The sequence below is a fragment of the Drosophila persimilis genome, unplaced genomic scaffold (assembly GCF_003286085.1).
Source record: "Drosophila persimilis strain 14011-0111.01,24,50 unplaced genomic scaffold, DperRS2 tig00001273-arrow-arrow-pilon, whole genome shotgun sequence".
NCBI lineage: Eukaryota > Metazoa > Arthropoda > Insecta > Diptera > Drosophilidae > Drosophila > Drosophila persimilis.
The window spans coordinates 1-20,299 of NW_020825451.1; the positions used below are offsets into that span (position 1 = coordinate 1).

The 20,299-nt window shown below is 48.2% G+C and overlaps 2 protein-coding genes across 2 annotated transcripts; both read right to left on the reverse strand.

Annotated features, from left to right (window-relative positions):
- Positions 1-13,427: 13,427 nt before the first annotated feature.
- LOC113566927 (glycerol-3-phosphate phosphatase-like) lies at positions 13,428-14,549 on the reverse strand. The gene is made up of 2 exons (XM_026994140.1): positions 13,763-14,549; positions 13,428-13,708 (listed from the first exon to the last, which is right to left on the reverse strand). Exons 1-2 carry the CDS (start codon positions 14,506-14,508, stop codon positions 13,528-13,530), a joined length of 927 nt encoding a protein of 308 aa, XP_026849941.1. The 5' UTR covers positions 14,509-14,549; the 3' UTR covers positions 13,428-13,527.
- Positions 14,550-14,714: 165 nt separating this feature from the next.
- LOC113566926 (glycerol-3-phosphate phosphatase-like) lies at positions 14,715-15,941 on the reverse strand. Its single transcript, XM_026994139.1, has 2 exons — positions 15,169-15,941; positions 14,715-15,104 (listed from the first exon to the last, which is right to left on the reverse strand). The coding sequence occupies exons 1-2, from the start codon at positions 15,939-15,941 to the stop codon at positions 14,912-14,914; spliced, it is 966 nt and encodes a 321-aa protein (XP_026849940.1). The 3' UTR covers positions 14,715-14,911.
- Between the last annotated feature and the right edge of the window lie 4,358 nt (positions 15,942-20,299).

Consider the following 20,299-nt stretch of genomic DNA (forward strand, 5'->3'; position numbering starts at 1 on the left):
ATCATCAGGTCGGTTCGAAGTAAGGCTCCCGTTTAAATCAGATCCAAATTGTTTAGGGCAACTCCTTTGAGGTTGCGAAACGGCGGTTTTTTGTCGCTTGAAAGACGATTGCATCGTGACCCTGAGTTGAAGAAAATGTACTTGAATTCATGGAAGAGTACCTCTCCTTAGGTCATATGTCTCCTACTGACAATACGATTCCGTCTACTCCACACTACGTAATCCCTCATCAGTGTGTTCTGAGGCCCCACAAAGTACGTCTACCAAGCTCCGAGTCGTGTTCGATGCTTCGACCTACCATTCAAGAGGAATTATACTCGACACTGCTCCGTTTCCGTCTGCACAGGTTTGCCCTGACTGCTGATGTTAAAAAGATGTATCGCCAAGTGATGGTGAACGAGCGGATCGGCAGTTTCAGCTCATAGTGTGGAGAAGAGACCCTTCTGAATCCTTGAGATTATACAAGCTCAACACTGTAACCTATGGGACTGGACCAGCCCCATTCTTAGCTATCCGGTGTTTTGAAAAAGGTTGAGTGAGTCTGCGAAGCTCTCATTCCCTAGAGCTGCTAACGTTATTGGGTCCGACTTTTACGTCGATGACTTGTTGACTGGTGCTGCATGTGTAGAGGAGCTAAGGGCAATTAATTCCGAAGTGTCTCAGGTTCTTCAGACCGCAGGGTTTGAGTTGACTAAGTGGTTTTCAAACTCACCCGAGATCACCGCATCTAAGAGCACAGCCAAACCCATAACAATCTCGGATTCAGAGTCGACAGAGGCGTTAGGAATCTCATGGTTCCTACTGACGATGCCTTTAAGTTCAAAATTGACAATTCAGTTATGGGTCTCCAAGCGACAAAACGGAAACATACTATCGGTGACATCAAAGTTGTTTGACCCCCTAGGTTTATTAAGTCCTATCGTTATAAAAGGCAAGATCCTATTGCAGGAGCTTTGGCTTAACAAACTAGATTGGGATGAGTCGATCCCGCTGCATTTGGAAACAGCGTGGAATAAGTTGAAAAATACACTATCTCAATTGGAAGACATATCCATATCTCGGTTTGTGTATTCCGATCCGATGTCACCGGTTCAAATACATGCCTTTGCTGACGCCTCCATGAGAGCGTATGGAGCGTGCGTCTATATACGTAGCAGAACTGCAGAAGGTTTAAAAGTATCATTGTTGACTTCGAAATCCAAAGTAGCGCCGCTCAAGACCAAAACGCTCCCAAGGCTTGAGTTATGTGCCGCTCACCTTCTCGCAGATCTCTGTCACAGAATCAAGCCCCTATTAAACGTGCCCATTGAACGAGTCGTTTATTGGTCGGATTCAGAGGTAACTCTCCATTGGATCCGGTCTCATCCATCGTCGTTGTCGACTTTCGTTTCAAATAGAGTGGCTGAGATTCAAGAGTGGTCAGATGATGCTACGTGGCGGCATGTACCCACGAAACAGAACCCAGCAGATATTGTCTCAAGAGGTTGTGACGTCGACGAAATCGTTCAGTCAATTTGGTTCGAAGGACCATCATTTCTGAAAGAGGAAGAAGAAAACTGGCCCAAGAACGCTCATTTCGAACACTCCGATGATCTTCAGCTGGAAAAGAGGAAGACTGCGGTCGGGCTGACCGCGGCTGTGCGAAGTTCGGAGCTGTTAGATGTCATCGAGGGATTCTCGTCACACCTCAAACTGCTTAGAGTGTTTGTGTATGTGTTCCGCTTTATAAGAAAATGTAAAGACCCAAGCCTAAAATTCGAAAAAACTATCTCACCGACCGAATACAATGAAGCCTTTTATAAAATTGTCGAAATCGTCCAGCATCACGAGTATCAAGGAGAAATCGAAAAGGTTAGGAAAGGATCTACAATTGGTCCTAGTCTTCAGCGGTTGAACCCATTCATCCATGAAGACACAGGGACTTGGTGTAACTTTTCGTTGTTGCGAGTGGGGGGGCGACTAGCTAAAGCTCCTATATCATACGATGCCAAGTTTCCTCTGCTTTTGACTAAGCGCTCGCAATTCGTGCGAAGCTATATTCGTCATCTGCACCATTCGAATTTTCATGTCGGCCCACGAGCATTTGTGAGCATCCTTCGACAGAGCGTGTGGATAGTGAACGCTCAGGAGGTCTGCCGTCAGACAGTTCGATCATGTATGCGCTGTTTTAAATGCAAGCCTCGATTGCTGACGCAACTCATGGGGAATTTACCCGCAGATCGACTCCGTGCTCTCCGCCCATTTTCAATTTGCGGCGTTGATTTTTGTGGACCAGTGCACACGACATTGAAAATTCGCGGAAGGCCCCCATACAAGTCATACATTGCGCTTTTTGTTTGTTTTGCGTCCAAGGCGGTTCACCTAGAAATAGTTTCCGATCTAACCACTGATTGTTTTTTGTTGGCTTTTCAAAGGTTCGTCGGGCGCCGAGGATATCCCCAAGTCGTTCATTGCGACAACGGGACGAACTTCGTCGGAGCGAGCCGCCATCTCAGCGCTCTGCGGATCAGGCTCAAGGAGCAGGGAGACGCAATTCGCGACTTTGCGTCAAAAAACGGATGCGAATTTGCGTTCATACCGCCGCGAGCTCCTCACATGGGAGGGCTATGGGAGGCAGGTGTAAAAACTGCCAAGAGCCTACTCCTACGGGCGGTAGGCAGCGCGCTCCTAACCGCCGAAGAGCTCGCCACAGACCTCGTCGGCATCGAGGCCATAATGAACTCGAGGCCGCTGGGAGCCATCAGCCAAGATCCAAGCGACGGCGAGGCCCTAACACCCGGGCACCTGCTGACAGGCGGGTCGCTCATCGCCCCCCCAGCACTGCGGACTCCGGACCAGGAGAGTCTCAGTTGCTTGCGGCGATGGCGACTTGTCTCGTCAGTCAGGCAAGCGTTTTGGCAGCGATGGTCCCGCGAATATGTCCTGGGGCTGCAAATTCGGGGCAAATGGCACCAGCAGCAACCGAACCTCGAGGAAGGAGACCTCGTCATCGTGGCCGAGGACAATCTGCCGCCTCAGGAGTGGCTCGTAGGGAGGGTCATAGCCACGCACGCAGGAGAGGACGGCATGGTCAGGGTCGTCGAAATAAGGACTAGCACTGGAGCGGTTTTTCGGCGGCCCATACACAAATTAGCGCCGCTCCCAATGTGTTGAAGCCGATGCAGGCGTTCAACGGGGCCGGTGTTGCGGGACCTTCCATCCATGGCCACAATTATTAGTTATAGATGGAATTATGAATTATGAAGTCTAGTGTAAGTTAGGCTAGGGCAAAGCGGGAGCGCAATAAAAGCTCGCTCTCTCGCTCTTGGCGAATTCGCCCCGCTTTGCCACCGTAGGATAGCTAGAGTAAGAGATTTGAATTGTGAAGAAAATATAGTTGTTCGCCAACCTTGAAATAGATCGAGCGTATCAAGTTTTTCGCCCCGCCAAATAAATAATTTAAATTACAGCCACCCAAAGTTTTCGGTAACTGATTAGAAAAACTCTTCTAATTTTTCAGTTATTATTATGGGTAGAAAGAAAATTATATATAGTTATGGGTTGAGTATAAGCTAGGGAAATAAGAGAATTAAAAATATAGGAATAATAATTTTAAATAATATGAATAATATATATGATTCAAAAACAAATGGTAGGATACTGGGAATAATTTCACGAATATTTAACTAGGAACTTTTGTAATTTAAGATTTCTTCATTTTCGTTATTTTCGTATTAATGCAAAAGTAAGGGTAACTAATCACCGTCGCATAGGTGTAAAGCACCTGCTGCCTCTGATCTGCGCTAAAGCTTAAAGCTTACAAAGCTCTTGAGCTTTTCGTGGGCTTAAGGCCTCTTTACAACACAAAAGCCCCAACATAATTTAGGGAAAATCAAAGAATACGGCCGACCGGGCTCATGTATGGTTTTTGTCTCTTTATGTTAAAAGTTTATAAACGATAACTGGGAGCGAGTTCGTTCACTTACGTACTTTCATGTTCCGGCCACGTCCAAAAGATCTTTCGGCGAGGGGTGTTGCGTGACCTTCCATCCATGGCCACAATTATTAGTTATAGATGGAATTATGAATTATGAAGTCTAGTGTAAGTTAGGCTAGGGCAAAGCGGGAGCGCAATAAAAGCTCGCTCTCTCGCTCTTGGCGAATTCGCCCCGCTTTGCCACCGTAGGATAGCTAGAGTAAGAGATTTGAATTGTGAAGAAAATATAGTTGTTCGCCAACCTTGAAATAGATCGAGCGTATCAAGTTTTTCGCCCCGCCAAATAAATAATTTAAATTACAGCCACCCAAAGTTTTCGGTAACTGATTAGAAAAACTCTTCTAATTTTTCATGGCGCCCCCGGGTGGACTGTAAAGTGAATTATAGGCAACAAAAAACAAGTGACAGTGACACAAGAAATTGCAGTATACATATGCAAACATATTCGTTGCCCGCGTCGTGTGTGTGTGCAATCGGCAATCAATTTTTGTAAAATATCATCGCGTCGGTCGCGCCAACAATAATTTTTGTGCAATTCTGCTACCGCCGAGGGATGCCCTGCGAAAAAGACAGGAAAGTAGCAGTTGGATTCAAAAATCCAAAAGAGGAATCAGAGGTATTTGTGCAGAAAATTGAAGGCTGAGCAAAAGACATTCAGATCTCTCTTTGAGGTGTCTTGTGCTGAAAACATTGCACATCGCCTTCAATTCTAGGCACAGACGTATGATACATATATAGTAGAGCTTGATTGCATGCATTTTGTTAGTAATTGCATAAATATAACTAAAAACATAAATACATACATACATATCGACCCAAACAGACATACATATGTGAACCGCTATTTGGACGCAACAGTTATATGTACATACATACATACATCTTTTGTTTACTGCAATCACTGTCGCCCCCCCCCCCCCCCCCCCCCCCCTCCCAGCACAATTTATTTTGTTCTACCTTTCTCGTCGTTAAAACAAAGTTTGTTCGTTCGTTGACCCAAGCCACGGCGTATAGAAAATATCCACACATACATACAAGCAGCAGCACCGGTGCATTATTTCGTTATCGCTTTCGCTTCTCCACTGCTGCTAGCGTTGTATTTGTTGGGAGAATTTTCGTTGCCGCTCTTGAGCTTAACGGTGCGCCAAGTGACGCGCTACCCTACATCCAACGGGTATATTGTTTTCGGCTGTTACTTGCCAAGTGACGCGCTACCCTGCATCCAACGGGTATATTGTTTTCGGCTGTTACTTGCCAAGTGACGCGCTACCCTGTATCTAACGGGTATATTGTTTTCGGCTGTTACTTGCAACAACTCTTTCCCTTGATACCTCGTGCCTCGACATTAAATTAAAATTCGTTTTCGATTATCGTTCTCGTTCAAAAATTTAAAATTAAAAAAAAAAAATAATAATAATAATAAATAAATAAATAAAAACACAACCAATATGGCAGAAAAAAGGAAACCCACTCTTGAAGACTTAAAGATTAAGCTCAAAAGTAGAGTAAAAAGCATTCGCCGCTTAGAGGATCGATTAGATCAAGGGTCGATTCCTTTGCAATTACCGGAATTACAATGTAGATTAGATTGTTTGAATGCTTCAATTGAAAAGGCTAACCATTTGCAGGAGCAAATCGAGGATATAACAGGTGATGATGCATATGCAGCCGAGTTGGAAGAGCTGATAATTGTCACCAAAGGAAAGATAATGTCGCTTATCGCCGCCTTTGATGCAGCAAGCGAGACGAAGCCAGTGTCTTCTTCAGCCCCAACTCATGCTAGACTTCCGAAATTGGCATTACCCAAATTTAGTGGTAAACACTCGGAATTAAAAAATTTCATTAGCCTTTTTGAAAGACTAGTCCATAGCGACAACAGCATACCGGTGATCGAAAAATTTAATCATTTGATTTCGTGCCTCTCTGATGAAGCATTAGGAACAATAAAGGCGTTCCAAGTCACCGAGGCAAATTATGAAAAGGCCATGGCTGGCCTAAAACGAGTGTATGACAACGATTATTTGATTTTCACGAATAATATTTCCACATTGTTCAATCTGCCGAGAATGTCGCATCAATCTGCATCATCTCTAAGAACTCTAATCGATACTGTTTCGTCGATTTACGGATCGTTACTGTCGATCGGAGATGATACAACAATTTCGAATGCAATGCTCATTCACCTCGTTTTAAACAGAGTCGACCCAGTGACGAAACAAAAGTGGGATGAACAGCTTACTTATGAGAAGTTGCCGCTTTGGTCCGACTTTGAGAAAGTCTTGAATCGTCGATACCAGCATCTGTCTGCTGAAGAATCGACCAAGCCAAGGCAAGACAAAGTCATGCCAAGCAAGCAACATAATCGCAGTTCATTTGCTTGTTCTTCCACTTCCACCAACAGTAGAACTCAGCAAACTTGTAGCTACTGCAATTCAGGAGACCATGTAGTGTCAAATTGCCCTTCATTTTCGCGTCTCTCGGTGATGCAAAGGTTTGAGTTTGCTAAGTCGGCATCCCTATGCATTAATTGTCTGCGAAAAGGCCACGCTGTTGTAAAATGCAAAGCCAATAAATGTCGAGTGTGCAGCCGCTCACATCATACATTATTGCATCGATACACAGTGTCGGCTAATAGTCTCGCGTTGCCACCACCCCAAGAGAGTCCTTCTCCTCCATCAAATCAGAATCAACCTTCCACGTCACATGTTTTGCATGCGACAGCGTTGGACAGGGTAATTCTGGCTACGTCGATCGTAAGCGTCCGAACTAAGAGCGGTGAACACATTCTGGCCAGAGCTCTGCTCGACTCTGGATCACAAACAAATTTCATTACCGAGGACCTCGCTAATCGCTTACAGATCCGTAGAGAGGAGTCCTGTATTAACTTGCTTGGAATTGGTGAATCTAATTCTCAAGTAAAGGATAAAATACACACAGTGGTGAAGTCGCGAATAAATGGTAGTGAGTTCTCCTTTGATTTTTGGATCCTGAAATCAATTTCAGGTTATCACCCTGACCAGTCAGTGAATGTGACTGACTGGCGAATCCCAGAGAACCTACCACTGGCAGACCCTTATTTCTACAAGCCACAAAGAATAGATATGTTAATTGGAGCAGAATCGTTCTTTGAATTATTAGCTGTTGGTCAAATTAAACAAGGTCCTGACTTTCCAACTCTTCAGAAAACCCTTCTTGGTTGGGTTGTGTCGGGAAAATATGTTTCCAGGAGTTCTGCTCCTCAAATTACAAACAGTTTGAGTTGCAGTGAAGAGTTGCTAGTATCCATCGATAGGACCTTGAAAAAGTTTTGGTCACTGGAAGAAATGCCATCTACCAAGAAAATTGCCACACCTGAGCACAAGCTATGTGAAGAACACTATCGTAAGACGACTCAGGTACTATCATCAGGTCGGTTCGAAGTAAGGCTCCCGTTTAAATCAGATCCAAATTGTTTAGGCAACTCCTTTGAGGTTGCGAAACGGCGGTTTTTGTCGCTTGAAAGACGATTGCATCGTGACCCTGAGTTGAAGAAAATGTACTTGGAATTCATGGAAGAGTACCTCTCCTTAGGTCATATGTCTCCTACTGACAATACGATTCCGTCTACTCCACACTACGTAATCCCTCATCAGTGTGTTCTGAGGCCCCAAAGTACGTCTACCAAGCTCCGAGTCGTGTTCGATGCTTCGTCCAAGACGTCCTCACAGGTGGCCTTAAATGACATTCTGATGGTGGGACCTACCATTCAAGAGGAATTATACTCGACACTGCTCCGTTTCCGTCTGCACAGGTTTGCCCTGACTGCTGATGTTAAAAAGATGTATCGCCAAGTGATGGTGAACGAAGCGGATCGGCAGTTTCAGCTCATAGTGTGGAGAAGAGACCCTTCTGAATCCTTGAGATTATACAAGCTCAACACTGTAACCTATGGGACTGGACCAGCCCCATTCTTAGCTATCCGGTGTTTGAAAAGGTTGAGTGAGTCTGCGAAGCTCTCATTCCCTAGAGCTGCTAACGTTATTGGGTCCGACTTTTACGTCGATGACTTGTTGACTGGTGCTGCATGCGTAGAGGAGCTAAGGGCAATTAAGTCCGAAGTGTCTCAGGTTCTTCAGACCGCAGGGTTTGAGTTGACTAAGTGGTTTTCAAACTCACCCGAGATCACCGCATCTAAGAGCACAGCCAAACCCATAACAATCTCGGATTCAGAGTCGACAAAGGCGTTAGGAATCTCATGGTTCCTACTGACGATGCCTTTAAGTTCAAAATTGACAATTCAGTTATGGGTCTCCAAGCGACAAAACGGAACATACTATCGGTGACATCAAAGTTGTTTGACCCCCTAGGTTTATTAAGTCCTATCGTTATAAAAGGCAAGATCCTATTGCAGGAGCTTTGGCTTAACAAACTAGATTGGGATGAGTCGATCCCGCTGCATTTGGAAACAGCGTGGAATAAGTTGAAAAATACACTATCTCAATTGGAAGACATATCCATATCTCGGTTTGTGTATTCCGATCCGATGTCACCGGTTCAAATACATGCCTTTGCTGACGCCTCCATGAGAGCGTATGGAGCGTGCGTCTATATACGTAGCAGAACTGCAGAAGGTTTAAAAGTATCATTGTTGACTTCGAAATCCAAAGTAGCGCCGCTCAAGACCAAAACGCTCCCAAGGCTTGAGTTATGTGCCGCTCACCTTCTCGCAGATCTCTGTCACAGAATCAAGCCCCTATTAAACGTGCCCATTGAACGAGTCGTTTATTGGTCGGATTCAGAGGTAACTCTCCATTGGATCCGGTCTCATCCATCGTCGTTGTCGACTTTCGTTTCAAATAGAGTGGCTGAGATTCAAGAGTGGTCAGATGATGCTACGTGGCGGCATGTACCCACGAAACAGAACCCAGCAGATATTGTCTCAAGAGGTTGTGACGTCGACGAAATCGTTCAGTCAATTTGGTTCGAAGGACCATCATTTCTGAAAGAGGAAGAAGAAAACTGGCCCAAGAACGCTCATTTGGAACACTCCGATGATCTTCAGCTGGAAAAGAGGAAGACTGCGGTCGGGCTGACCGCGGCTGTGCGAAGTTCGGAGCTGTTAGATGTCATCGAGGGATTCTCGTCACACCTCAAACTGCTTAGAGTGTTTGTGTATGTGTTCCGCTTTATAAGAAAATGTAAAGACCCAAGCCTAAAATTCGAAAAAACTATCTCACCGACCGAATACAATGAAGCCTTTTATAAAATTGTCGAAATCGTCCAGCATCACGAGTATCAAGGAGAAATCGAAAAGGTTAGGAAAGGATCTACAATTGGTCCTAGTCTTCAGCGGTTGAACCCATTCATCCATGAAGACACAGGGACTTGGTGTAACTTTTCGTTGTTGCGAGTGGGGGGGCGACTAGCTAAAGCTCCTATATCATACGATGCCAAGTTTCCTCTGCTTTTGACTAAGCGCTCGCAATTCGTGCGAAGCTATATTCGTCATCTGCACCATTCGAATTTTCATGTCGGCCCACGAGCATTTGTGAGCATCCTTCGACAGAGCGTGTGGATAGTGAACGCTCAGGAGGTCTGCCGTCAGACAGTTCGATCATGTATGCGCTGTTTTAAATGCAAGCCTCGATTGCTGACGCAACTCATGGGGAATTTACCCGCAGATCGACTCCGTGCTCTCCGCCCATTTTCAATTTGCGGCGTTGATTTTTGTGGACCAGTGCACACGACATTGAAAATTCGCGGAAGGCCCCCATACAAGTCATACATTGCGCTTTTTGTTTTTTTTGCGTCCAAGGCGGTTCACCTAGAAATAGTTTCCGATCTAACCACTGATTGTTTTTTGTTGGCTTTTCAAAGGTTCGTCGGGCGCCGAGGATATCCCCAAGTCGTTCATTGCGACAACGGGACGAACTTCGTCGGAGCGAGCCGCCATCTCAGCACTCTGCGGATCAGGCTCAAGGAGCAGGGAGACGCAATTCGCGACTTTGCGTCAAAAAACGGATGCGAATTTGCGTTCATACCGCCGCGAGCTCCTCACATGGGAGGGCTATGGGAGGCAGGTGTAAAAACTGCCAAGAGCCTACTCCTACGGGCGGTAGGCAGCGCGCTCCTAACCGCCGAAGAGCTCGCCACAGTCCTCGTCGGCATCGAGGCCATAATGAACTCGAGGCCGCTGGGAGCCATCAGCCAAGATCCAAGCGACGGCGAGGCCCTAACACCCGGGCACCTGCTGACAGGCGGGTCGCTCATCGCCCCCCCAGCACTGCGGACTCCGGACCAGGAGAGTCTCAGTTGCTTGCGGCGATGGCGACTTGTCTCGTCAGTCAGGCAAGCGTTTTGGCAGCGATGGTCCCGCGAATATGTCCTGGGGCTGCAAATTCGGAGCAAATGGCACCAGCAGCAACCGAACCTCGAGGAAGGAGACCTCGCCATCGTGGCCGAGGACAATCTGCCGCCTCAGGAGTGGATCGTAGGGAGGGTCATAGCCACGCACGCAGGAGAGGACGGCATGGTCAGGGTCGTCGAAATAAGGACTAGCACTGGAGCGGTTTTTCGGCGGCCCATACATAAATTAGCGCCGCTCCCAATGTGTTGAAGCCGATGCAGGCGTTCAACGGGGCCGGTGTTGCGTGACCTTCCATCCATGGCCACAATTATTAGTTATAGATGGAATTATGAATTATGAATTATGAATTATGAAGTCTAGTGTAAGTTAGGCTAGGGCAAAGCGGGAGCGCAATAAAAGCTCGCTCTCTCGCTCTTGGCGAATTCGCCCCGCTTTGCCACCGTAGGATAGCTGGAGTAAGAGATTTGAATTGTGAAGAAAATATAGTTGTTCGCCAACCTTGAAATAGATCGAGCGTATCAAGTTTTTCGCCCCGCCAAATAAATAATTTAAATTACAGCCACCCAAAGTTTTCGGTAACTGATTAGAAAAACTCTTCTAATATACCTGTAAGTTTTAGAGAGAGAGCACACACATATGGACACGCATGACCACGGCTAACACCGGATTATCTTGATCTTCTTTTCTTTTTCTTTTTGTTTAGGGACTTTTTTTTGGGCATATATAGTGCATAAATCAAATTATTCCATATTTAACTTCTATATATTATTCTTTATTCAATATATATTCGTTTATTCAGGTTCGATGGGGGTAGGTCTTGATACATAGACCAAGGTGTAGGCGCACGGAAAAAGCTCCAAGCAGCTGGTTTCGTTTCACGGGCAAAAGGGGCAACGGCCTAACAAGCGCATATATGTTCTTTGGGAGTAAATGCACAATGGGCCACAAAGAGGTTCATACGAGTTCTGCCCGTTCCGTTGGGGTTTATTTAATACACTTAACCTGCACATGCCATGATCTGACTTTTAGGTTAGGGCGAAGCACGGTGACAAAAAAATTCGGGTCAGGGTCTCTTTTTTATTGGACGAGTCTGGTTATTCCTTGTCATTAGCAAGGAAGATCACTTGGCACTTTTTGTTTAGGGCTCTTGGCCCGGTGGCTGGATGGACCACTCTCGGTCGCGACGACTCGCGTTGGGGCGGCGAAGAGCTCGCTGCTGCCGGCGCTAAAGCTCGGAAACGGCTGAGGGGCCGCTCTCTGCCGGCGCTGAATCTCGGGAACTGCTGAAGGGCTCGATGTGGTGGATGGCGTTGGGGCTTTAGGTGGAGTTTCCCAACTCTACGGTGGACCGCTTTGGTGGAGGGCGTTGGGGCGTTGGGGGGAGCGTCCCAACTCTACGGTGGCCCGCTTTGGGGCGATCGTCGGAAAAAACTGCACCATCCTCTGCACAGTGGATGGGGGATTGATTTCTCTACTGGGTGGATGGGGTCTTGCTTTCGAAAGGCCGGCGGATCGTGCTGATCTACGGAGAACTTTTATTTGATTTTTAACTTTTATTAAATTTTTTTCTTGAGAGCTGGATAAGTACGTCCGTACTGTTCGGATACCATGAGGAGAGAGCGAGCTGCTTTTCCCGGAAATCAAGGCCTCATTCCATCGTTCTTCCCTTTTTCTTTCCGATTTGTCAAAATGACAGTGGGAGGAAGAGGCCGATTAAAACGTCAGCCAAAAGAAATAATATAATAAATAATATGGCGTGTTAAAAGCTTAGCTTTCTTGAACCCAACAGAAGACTTAGCCTATTCGCGTAGCATAATTTTAGGGAAAATTAAGACGTCGATGCAAACAATTTTTTTTCTTACAACAAGCGCACTACATAATCCCCCCCACTTAAATCACGCTTGGGGTGGGACACCCAAAGTGGGATCCGCTGACTGATCACATTGAAGGTCGGGCGTTTACTCTCGGCTATTTTGACCGTTTTGACCGCGCTGAAGACCGTTCATTGAATGACTGCTCGCGCCGAGGGCCGGGCATTTGCTATCCTCTTCTGGGTCTGGGTACGAAATATATAGCCGGGCTGGTTGGTCTTCGGGAGGATTCCGACGCTCACTCGGCCTCTACCGCTCACGACGCGCTGCTCGCCGCGCCCGTGTCGCTCTCTCTCCAGCGATTTCTACCCAGCTTCGGCTCGGTTCCCTTTCTCTGCCGTCTTGCCGCGGCGCTCTCCTCCTCGTGTGGGCGCGGCGGCCACGTGTTTACGCTATGGCTAGGGAGGTTAGGGAAGCCAGCCTCGGCTGTACGTGAATAATGGTCGACCTCACGGGCGGTTTTACAGAGATATACAGCTATTATTGGCCTAATGGTTCCGACTGGCATAGTACAGTCCCGATTCCCCTGCTACTCGTTATACCCGATACTCAAAATGAGTATTGGGGTATATTAGATTTGTGGTGAAAATGGATGTGTGTAACGTCCAGAAGGAATCGTTTCCGACCCCATAAAGTATATATATTCTTGATCAGCATCAATAGCCGAGTCGATTAAGCCATGTCTGTCTGTCCGTCTGTCCGTCTGTCCGTCCGTCCGTCTGTCCGTCTGTCCGTCCCCTTCAGCGCCTAATGCTCAAAGACTATAAGAGCTAGAGCAACGATGTTTTGGATCCAGACTTCTGTGATATGTCACTGCTACAAAAATATTTCAAAACTTTGCCCCGCCCACTTCCGCCTCCACAAAGGACGAAAATCTGTGGCATCCACAATTTCGACGATACGAGAAACCAAAAACGCAGAAACGTAGAGAATGACCATATCTTTTAGACTGCAGAATCTGAATTGGATCGTATTATTATTATAGCCAGCATCAAGAAAACAATTTCATTTTTTCTCCGCCCTGTCTCTCTCTAACCCTGTCTCCGACCCCCGTAGCAATTATTAGTTCGACAGTGTCCCGTGAGTGCTATCCGGCGATTGCCTAGGCACCCTCGGCGATGCTTGTCGATATCCCCGATCCCCGTAGCAATTCTTAGTTCGAAAGTGTCCCGTGAGTACTATCCGGCGATTGCCTAGGTGCCCCGGCCCCGTAATAATTCTTAGTTCGACAGTGTCCCGTGAGTGCTATCCGGTGATTACCGGAAGCATTACATTTAGAAGGTGTACGAGATGGATGGGCATGCATTCATGTGTTGTGTTCATGATCGACAGATCTAGCAGAGGAACTCCCGCAAGTGTCCCAGAGAGGGCAGATAGGTGTCTGGGATCATGTCCACTTTGCTGTGTCCTTCGTCATTGCAAATCTGGCGCACCTCTTTCAAGATGCTGACGCCGGTGCCCACGAAAAGCGATTGGAAGTCGCAGTTGCTGGCGAACAGAATGTCCGTGTAGAGACTGGAATAGGCGGGTGAGGTAAGAGCAGGTGGGGCAGGAGGACGGACCACTTACGTGTCGCCAACCATCAGCGTGGACTCCCGCTTGAGGACGCCGCATTGCAGCAGCTGCTCCACCATCAGGGGATTCGGCTTGCCCAAAATCAGCGGCATTCGGCCAGTGATGGCCTTCACGGCGGCCACCATGGCACCGGCGCCCACAATCATCCGGTTTTTGCCCACCGGATAGGCGGTGTCCAGACAGGTGCCCAGGAAGAGGACCTTCGGCTCCTGGAGGTACAAACTGGCCCTGATTATCTTCGGCACATTGAAGCTCTCATCCTTGCCGATTATCACGGCGCCCACCTCGTGATCCAGGTACATATCCTTGGCAAACTGTTCCATGGGCTTGAGCAGCTTCTCCTTGCCCACAGAGAAGCTGCAGATGTTCTCCTTGGCCAGCTCATCGACAATGGCCGACTCCCCGACGATGTACGCCTTCTTTTTGAACCCCTTCGCGCTGAGGAACGTGGCCACGGACAGCGCCGTGCTCAGTATCTGCTCTTCCTGGATCTCGTAGCCGAACTGGTGCGCCTTCGCGGCCAGATCCTTGGTGAGCAGACCCGAATGGTTGGTCGCCACCAGCACCTGCCTGCCCGAGCTCTTGATCATATTAAAGGTCTCCACTGCCCCATTGATCGGCCGGTTCAGGTGCCACAGAACACCGTCGGCATCGAATATCACCGATTCGATTGTGGTCAGCCACTGGCGCACCTTCTCCTTGGGTATTTTGGTCAGATCCGTGCAGGTACGCTTGAACATGGCTCAGCACGGGACTACAACTGCTCGTAGGTGATATTTTGAAACAACAATAAAACAGTCAAACCACAATTGACATTCCACACAGCCAGTACTAGATTGTGAGTTTTCTCAGAAACCAAGATCTCAGATCCAATCAAAAAGCACTGTTTGAACAGAGCAAGCCCAGCACCGAGAAATAATAGGTACACATCGTATTAACCGCTCTCAGGACCCTTCTCGGGATCCCCCCTAAAGGGCGCGCCAGTGCCACATAAATTTAATTATCAATCAATTATACATTCCCCCCACAGCGAGGGGTATCAAAAGTACTGCCGTAAGAGCGTGGTGTCTATCTGTCTGTCTAAAGTAATGAATGTAGTCTAAGGGGTAAGGTGTAAGGGGTAAGGTGTCAGGTGTAGGGGCCTTAATAGTTTCGGGAGGGTATGAATGGCAGCAAGTCCGAGAGCCTGTGCAGATGCAGGTCTGGTATCTGCTGGTACGCAAAGGCCTGCTTAGAGGCCAGGGCATGGCGGACATCCTGGAGACTGCTGACGCCAGTGCCCACCAGTAGAGTGTGAAAGCCGCAGTTGTAGCCGAACTGCATATCCGTGTACATGCTGGGCGGGGGGGGGGAAAGGCATGAAAGTAAGCGAAAATACCATATAGGAGTGAGAAACTCACGTGTCGCCCACCAGCAGGGTGCGTTCCGGCTCGATGACACCCTGACGTATCAGATGGGAGCAGACATAGGGACTGGGCTTGCCGCAGGTGAACGGGGCCCGCTTCGCCACCGCCTGTATGGCAGCCACCACGACTCCCGCCCCGGGCACTTGACGGTCGGCAGCCACTGGAAAGGCGCGATCGCGATTGGTGGCCAAAAAGAGGGTCTTTGGGTCCCGGAGGTATATGCTGGCCTTGGTCAGCTTCAGCACATTGAGGCCCAAGTCCATGCCGACGGCCACGGCGCCCACATTCGCATCTAAGTACATTTTTTGCACCTGGTCCACCATGGAGTTCTCCTGCGTGGAGGCCAAGTCCAGCGGCAGACTCTCGATCCCGACCTGCCGCAGCTCGTCCTTGATGCCCTGGCCACCCACGATGTAGACCTTGCGATTGAACTTCCGCTCTCGCATATAGCGGGCCAGAGCCTGCGCCGAGGAGAGGATCTCGTTCTCGGCTATCAGGAAGCCCATGCTGTCTGCCTTCTTGCTCAGGGCCCGGCACGAGGCCTCCGAGTTGTTGGTGCAGATGAACGAATTCTTGCCCATCGCCCGCAGGGCATTGAACGTATCGGCAGCTCCCGTGAGTGCCTGATCGTGGCGCCACAGCACCCCATCCGCGGCGTAGACGATCGTGTCGAAGGTCTTCAGCAGTTGGCGGACATTATATATGTTTGGTTCCAGCACCTGGCAGCCGCCCATCCGCAGCACTCGCCGCGACAAAACGAAATTCATTCTCAGTCCGTATCCGAATCAATGTGGGCTGATGATCGACTAAGTATCCTCTAAACTCAGGGCATACTATGGCTTGAAATCTCCCCTGAAATCTTGCACTCTGCTTGTGGCTGCTAAAATCAATGGAAAGTTTGTCCCGGGACCCCGTGACCTTTGAGCTGTCGCCGACCACTCCCCGGGACCGTCACGGGCTGCCATTCTCCGATGCACTTAATTCACTAAACTTTTGCTCATTTTGCTACTTTTGGCCAAGACCGGAATGGACCCTGGCTGTGGTTCGGCTTGGGTTTGGGCTGGGGTTTGGGCTTGGGTGCGGGTCCGGGTCCGGGGGCAAACATCGCGGACAACTTTTAATTGTGCGCAACGACTGAAGGACAAACGGAGCATCCCCCTCCCCCGTACCCAGTCCTGGGGGAGCCAGTTCTCTGCCAAGGATTCGCGCCTTTTCGACCAGCAGCCAACGCCCCGATGCGCCAATTAAAATGGCATTCAGGCTTTATTGTTGACAGGTCCTGTCTCCTACGAGCGACCAAATCCGACACCTGTCCACTGCCCAGCGCCCAGAGACAGGGACAGAGGGAGAGAGAGACATTCCCTCGCACCTTGACATAAATTCATTAAATCTTGTCCGGGCTTTCAAATCTGCCGCAGTTTAACGGATCTCTGTTGAATGGCCCCCGGTCAAATGGCGGCTCACGGCTCTTAAAATAGAGGGCGAAAATCGACGCAAATTGGCCAACAACCGGGGGGGAGCAGAGCTCGAGACCGTGCCGGGGATAAGCCGCTGCCTCCGGGCCAAGGCAAAAAGCCAGGAAACGCGACTTTCGAAATTTCCGCCCGCACCGCGATATGATAATTTGCGTGAGAGGAAAAACGAAAGATTGGGGATATTTTTGAAGCCCCCAGTACATGATTTTCTCGCTCAGGGGAAAAGGAAACACTCACATGTCAATAAAGTATTTACTTAGACCCACGCAGACTCAAACGTCCCATCGAACATAAAAAATACAAAAATTTGCTGAATAACACATCATTAAAATTTGTATATAAACCTAATCACTAAACTCTTAAAATATGTAGTACGCCAATGTAAATATCACTAATATTAGATCATAGTTTAAGTAAAGCTGATTTGTATACTAAGTCAGTATGGCTCTCCTCCGGTAGACGCCGCTAATATTAAACGACACGACAAAGAGTGCGTGCGAGAGAGACAGAAAATCAGTCTGAGCGTGACGTCGGGCGCTGCGTAGCCACTAAAAATTGATTTCTTGCTTTTGGCTACAAAAATGATCCGATCTGATCCAGATTCGGCAACCGGATAGATATGGTCATTGTCTATGATTCTGCGTTTTTAGTTTACTCGATTTTGCAATATTGTGGACGGACAGACGGACGGACGGACAGACGGACAGACGGACAGACAGTTATGGCTCAATCGACTCGGCTATTGATGCTGATCAAGAATATATATACTTTATGGGGTCGGAAATGTTTCGGTTGACACTTGATCATTAATTATATTTGCGCGTGGCGGGGCATCGTTTGTGCGGGAATCGAATCTATATATATATAACTACTTAAGTACACATATACACACATACATACATATAGTATACATGTAGCCCTGAAAGCAATCATATAAAAACGCCAACTTAATTGATTAACGATGGGGCTGTGCCGTAGAACTCATGGTCGCTGCCGCAGTCTTGGGCATGGCTTAATCCAAATGGCAAAGAAACTCCCCCCCCCCCCCCCCCCCCCCCCCTCCCACTCCGCCCCCAAACAAGCGCCAACCGCGCGCACCATTTGCTTTATTAAATTGTCATCTATGGTGGGGTTTGTCTTTGGGCTCTGAGTTTCGGGGCTCATACAAAGGCGGAATTGGGTCAGAAAGTGGCCTGCTGATTAAGCTGGGGCGTAGGAGTGAGGGTACTCGTGTTTGGCCAGCTCCACATCCAGCTCCTCTATCCTTTCCCCCCTGCTGCTGTGTTGCCAAGGGCTAAGCATTTATCGCGCTGGCTTCTGCGAGGGCTACACTCAACGATGATCGACGAGGATTGAAGCCTGGAAATCAGTCGAAATGACTATCAATAGGAGATCGAAATGGAAGGAAGGATGCGTCCTGGGGAGACAGGATTTGCCACGGCTGTGTCTCTGATGGTGGTAGGTCCATTCTTTCTTTCCTTGAGCCCTTTCTGAAGAGCCAATATCCACAAAAATGTAAGGATTGGATAGAGATTTGTATAACCTTTTATGGGGTTATATTTCTAGAAATTTTAGTGTGTTTTTTTTCAAGACTTGGGTTATTTATTGGCTGCTCTGCTGTTTTTTAGTGGGTCAAGGGCTTTGGTAATTGATTTCTTATAATTTCCTGGCGCTGCCCCCATCTGGTGTTGCATATTAAATGTGAAATTGATATTCTCGTCGCCCTCCTGGAGGACAACAACAGCACAAGCTGAAGCATTTTGTGGGCCTGTAAATCAAGGAGCGCGTGTATGCGTGTGTGCGTGGATGGGTGGATGGGTGGATGGGCGTGTGTGTGTGGGTGGGTATGGGTGTAAGATGATTTATGAAACGAGCAGCAGTTTGTGGCGGCTGCCGCCGGACACCGGACATCGGACACCGGGCTCTGGTCAGCGGGACACAAATGCAAATGTGCAACAAAAAGTGGCTGCCACACACAGCAAACAATTGGAGGGGAAAAAGAGCAGCAGAACAGCCAGAACAGCCAGAACACCCGGCGGCATTGATGGCACAAAGTGGAAATAATGGCTTGAGTTTGGTTTTGGCTTTGGCTTTGGTTTTGGTTTGGTTACGTTTTCGCTTAAGTTATAAATTACAATGATTGACGTTGCTTTAAATATTCTCGAAATATGTGATACATGTGTGTGGCTATTTGTTTAACTGAAATGCAGGCCCGTGGCAAGTCCTTGCAGGGGAGTTTTTATGAAATATTTAAGTTTTGCCGGGGAGCGGCAAGGCTGCAAGCTGTCTGCTGCATCTCTGAGCAAAAGTCAGTCGGTTGAGAAGGGTCGGCGACAGGACATGCCTGGAAGAGGATACCCTGTCTGAACGGAGGGCGGATAAATACTTTGAATCTTGCACCATGAATGTCCTCCGCAAGGGCCCAATGTTTATGGGCACAGCTTAGGCGCTTCGCCTGGACTTCTAGTCGAACAATCACAGGCGAGTCGACACAGGCAGTAGCCTTGCCACAATCGCCTCTCGCCTTTGGTGTGGATATGCAAATCGTTTATTTATTCAACTGCCATGTGGCCGTATATTCAGCCCAGCCTTGGGGGCACTGCATAAAAGTATACAGTGTCCCCCAGCCAATATTCATGCTTGTCTGCCGTCAGATCTGGCATCTCTCGAATGAGTTTTTGGGGGACATTTGCAGACACAAATTATAATGTGCTATAATTTGGTTTAATGTACGCACATTGAAACTCTAACCGCAGAAACAACAACAGAACAAAACTCCCTTATTGCCCCCAAGGCCGCCCCCCCTACAGCTACTGCTGTGGCATTGCTCATACGCAGTGTGAGCCGGAAGCGGGGCCTGCGAGCGTGGCCGAGCGGGGGGGCCAAGGCCGGAAGGGACTCACTCCGTTGAGCTTGTATTCGGAATTTAAATTTCATGCGGCTGACCAAGGTGCACTCATTGCTGAAACATTGAGTATTTTAAAGAGCACAGGACATGGCACATATGGCCATAGCCTTGCCCTTAAGGGACTCTTTAAGGCCTGGCCGAGGAGAATTCCTGTGGCTTGCATAACCACTCCAAAATCGAAGAGTCCTGGCCAGGTTAAGCTATTAATCGTTGTGTCATGTCCGTGCTTGTGGTAAAATCCTTAGAAATACAGCTTAGATGTTTAGCATTCGGGAAGGGGTGTGAGGAGTCGTGGGGTATGTATTGTTTGTGCTTCATGAAACAACAAAAACGTTTCAATTGTGTCAAGCTTGTGAAATGCAACTCGAAAGTCCCCCCCCCCCCCCTGGCAGCAGAATGCCCATCAGTCAGCCGCCGTAGAGATTATACCTACTGGAGACAGGGGCTTATCGAGGGTATCTCGGGGAAACGGCAACGTAGTCGGCCAACTAGGGTGTCCGGCGACAGACAAAACGCAAAGGAAACGGCAGGGAGGCAATACATTTTCCGCAAATAATTGCGCCTTGTGAACCCAGCTGATGATGCTATCTTCGGATGATTTATACGCAGATATCGGATAATTTAAAGTTGGCCACTGTTGTCACCATGCCACCAGATAGGGGGCCACCATTCGGAAGAGAGAAAAAACCCGTAACATGATTTAAGCGACTGTCGATGCCCCGAGCTCGAGCCGGCACTAGTG

What these genes read in the sequence shown, in the direction of transcription:
- LOC113566927 (XM_026994140.1), bottom strand. Translation starts at nt 14,508, where the DNA reads ATGTTCAAGCGTACCTGCACGGATCTGACCAAAATACCCAAGGAGAAG. An exon ending in ACGCTGATGGTTGGCGACAC is followed by an intron (nt 13,709 to 13,762) that starts GTAAGTGGTCCG and finishes CGCCTATTCCAG; the next exon opens with TCTCTACACGGACATTCTGT.
- LOC113566926 (XM_026994139.1), bottom strand. Translation starts at nt 15,941, where the DNA reads ATGAATTTCGTTTTGTCGCGGCGAGTGCTGCGGATGGGCGGCTGCCAG. An exon ending in ACCCTGCTGGTGGGCGACAC is followed by an intron (nt 15,105 to 15,168) that starts GTGAGTTTCTCA and finishes CCCCCCGCCCAG; the next exon opens with CATGTACACGGATATGCAGT.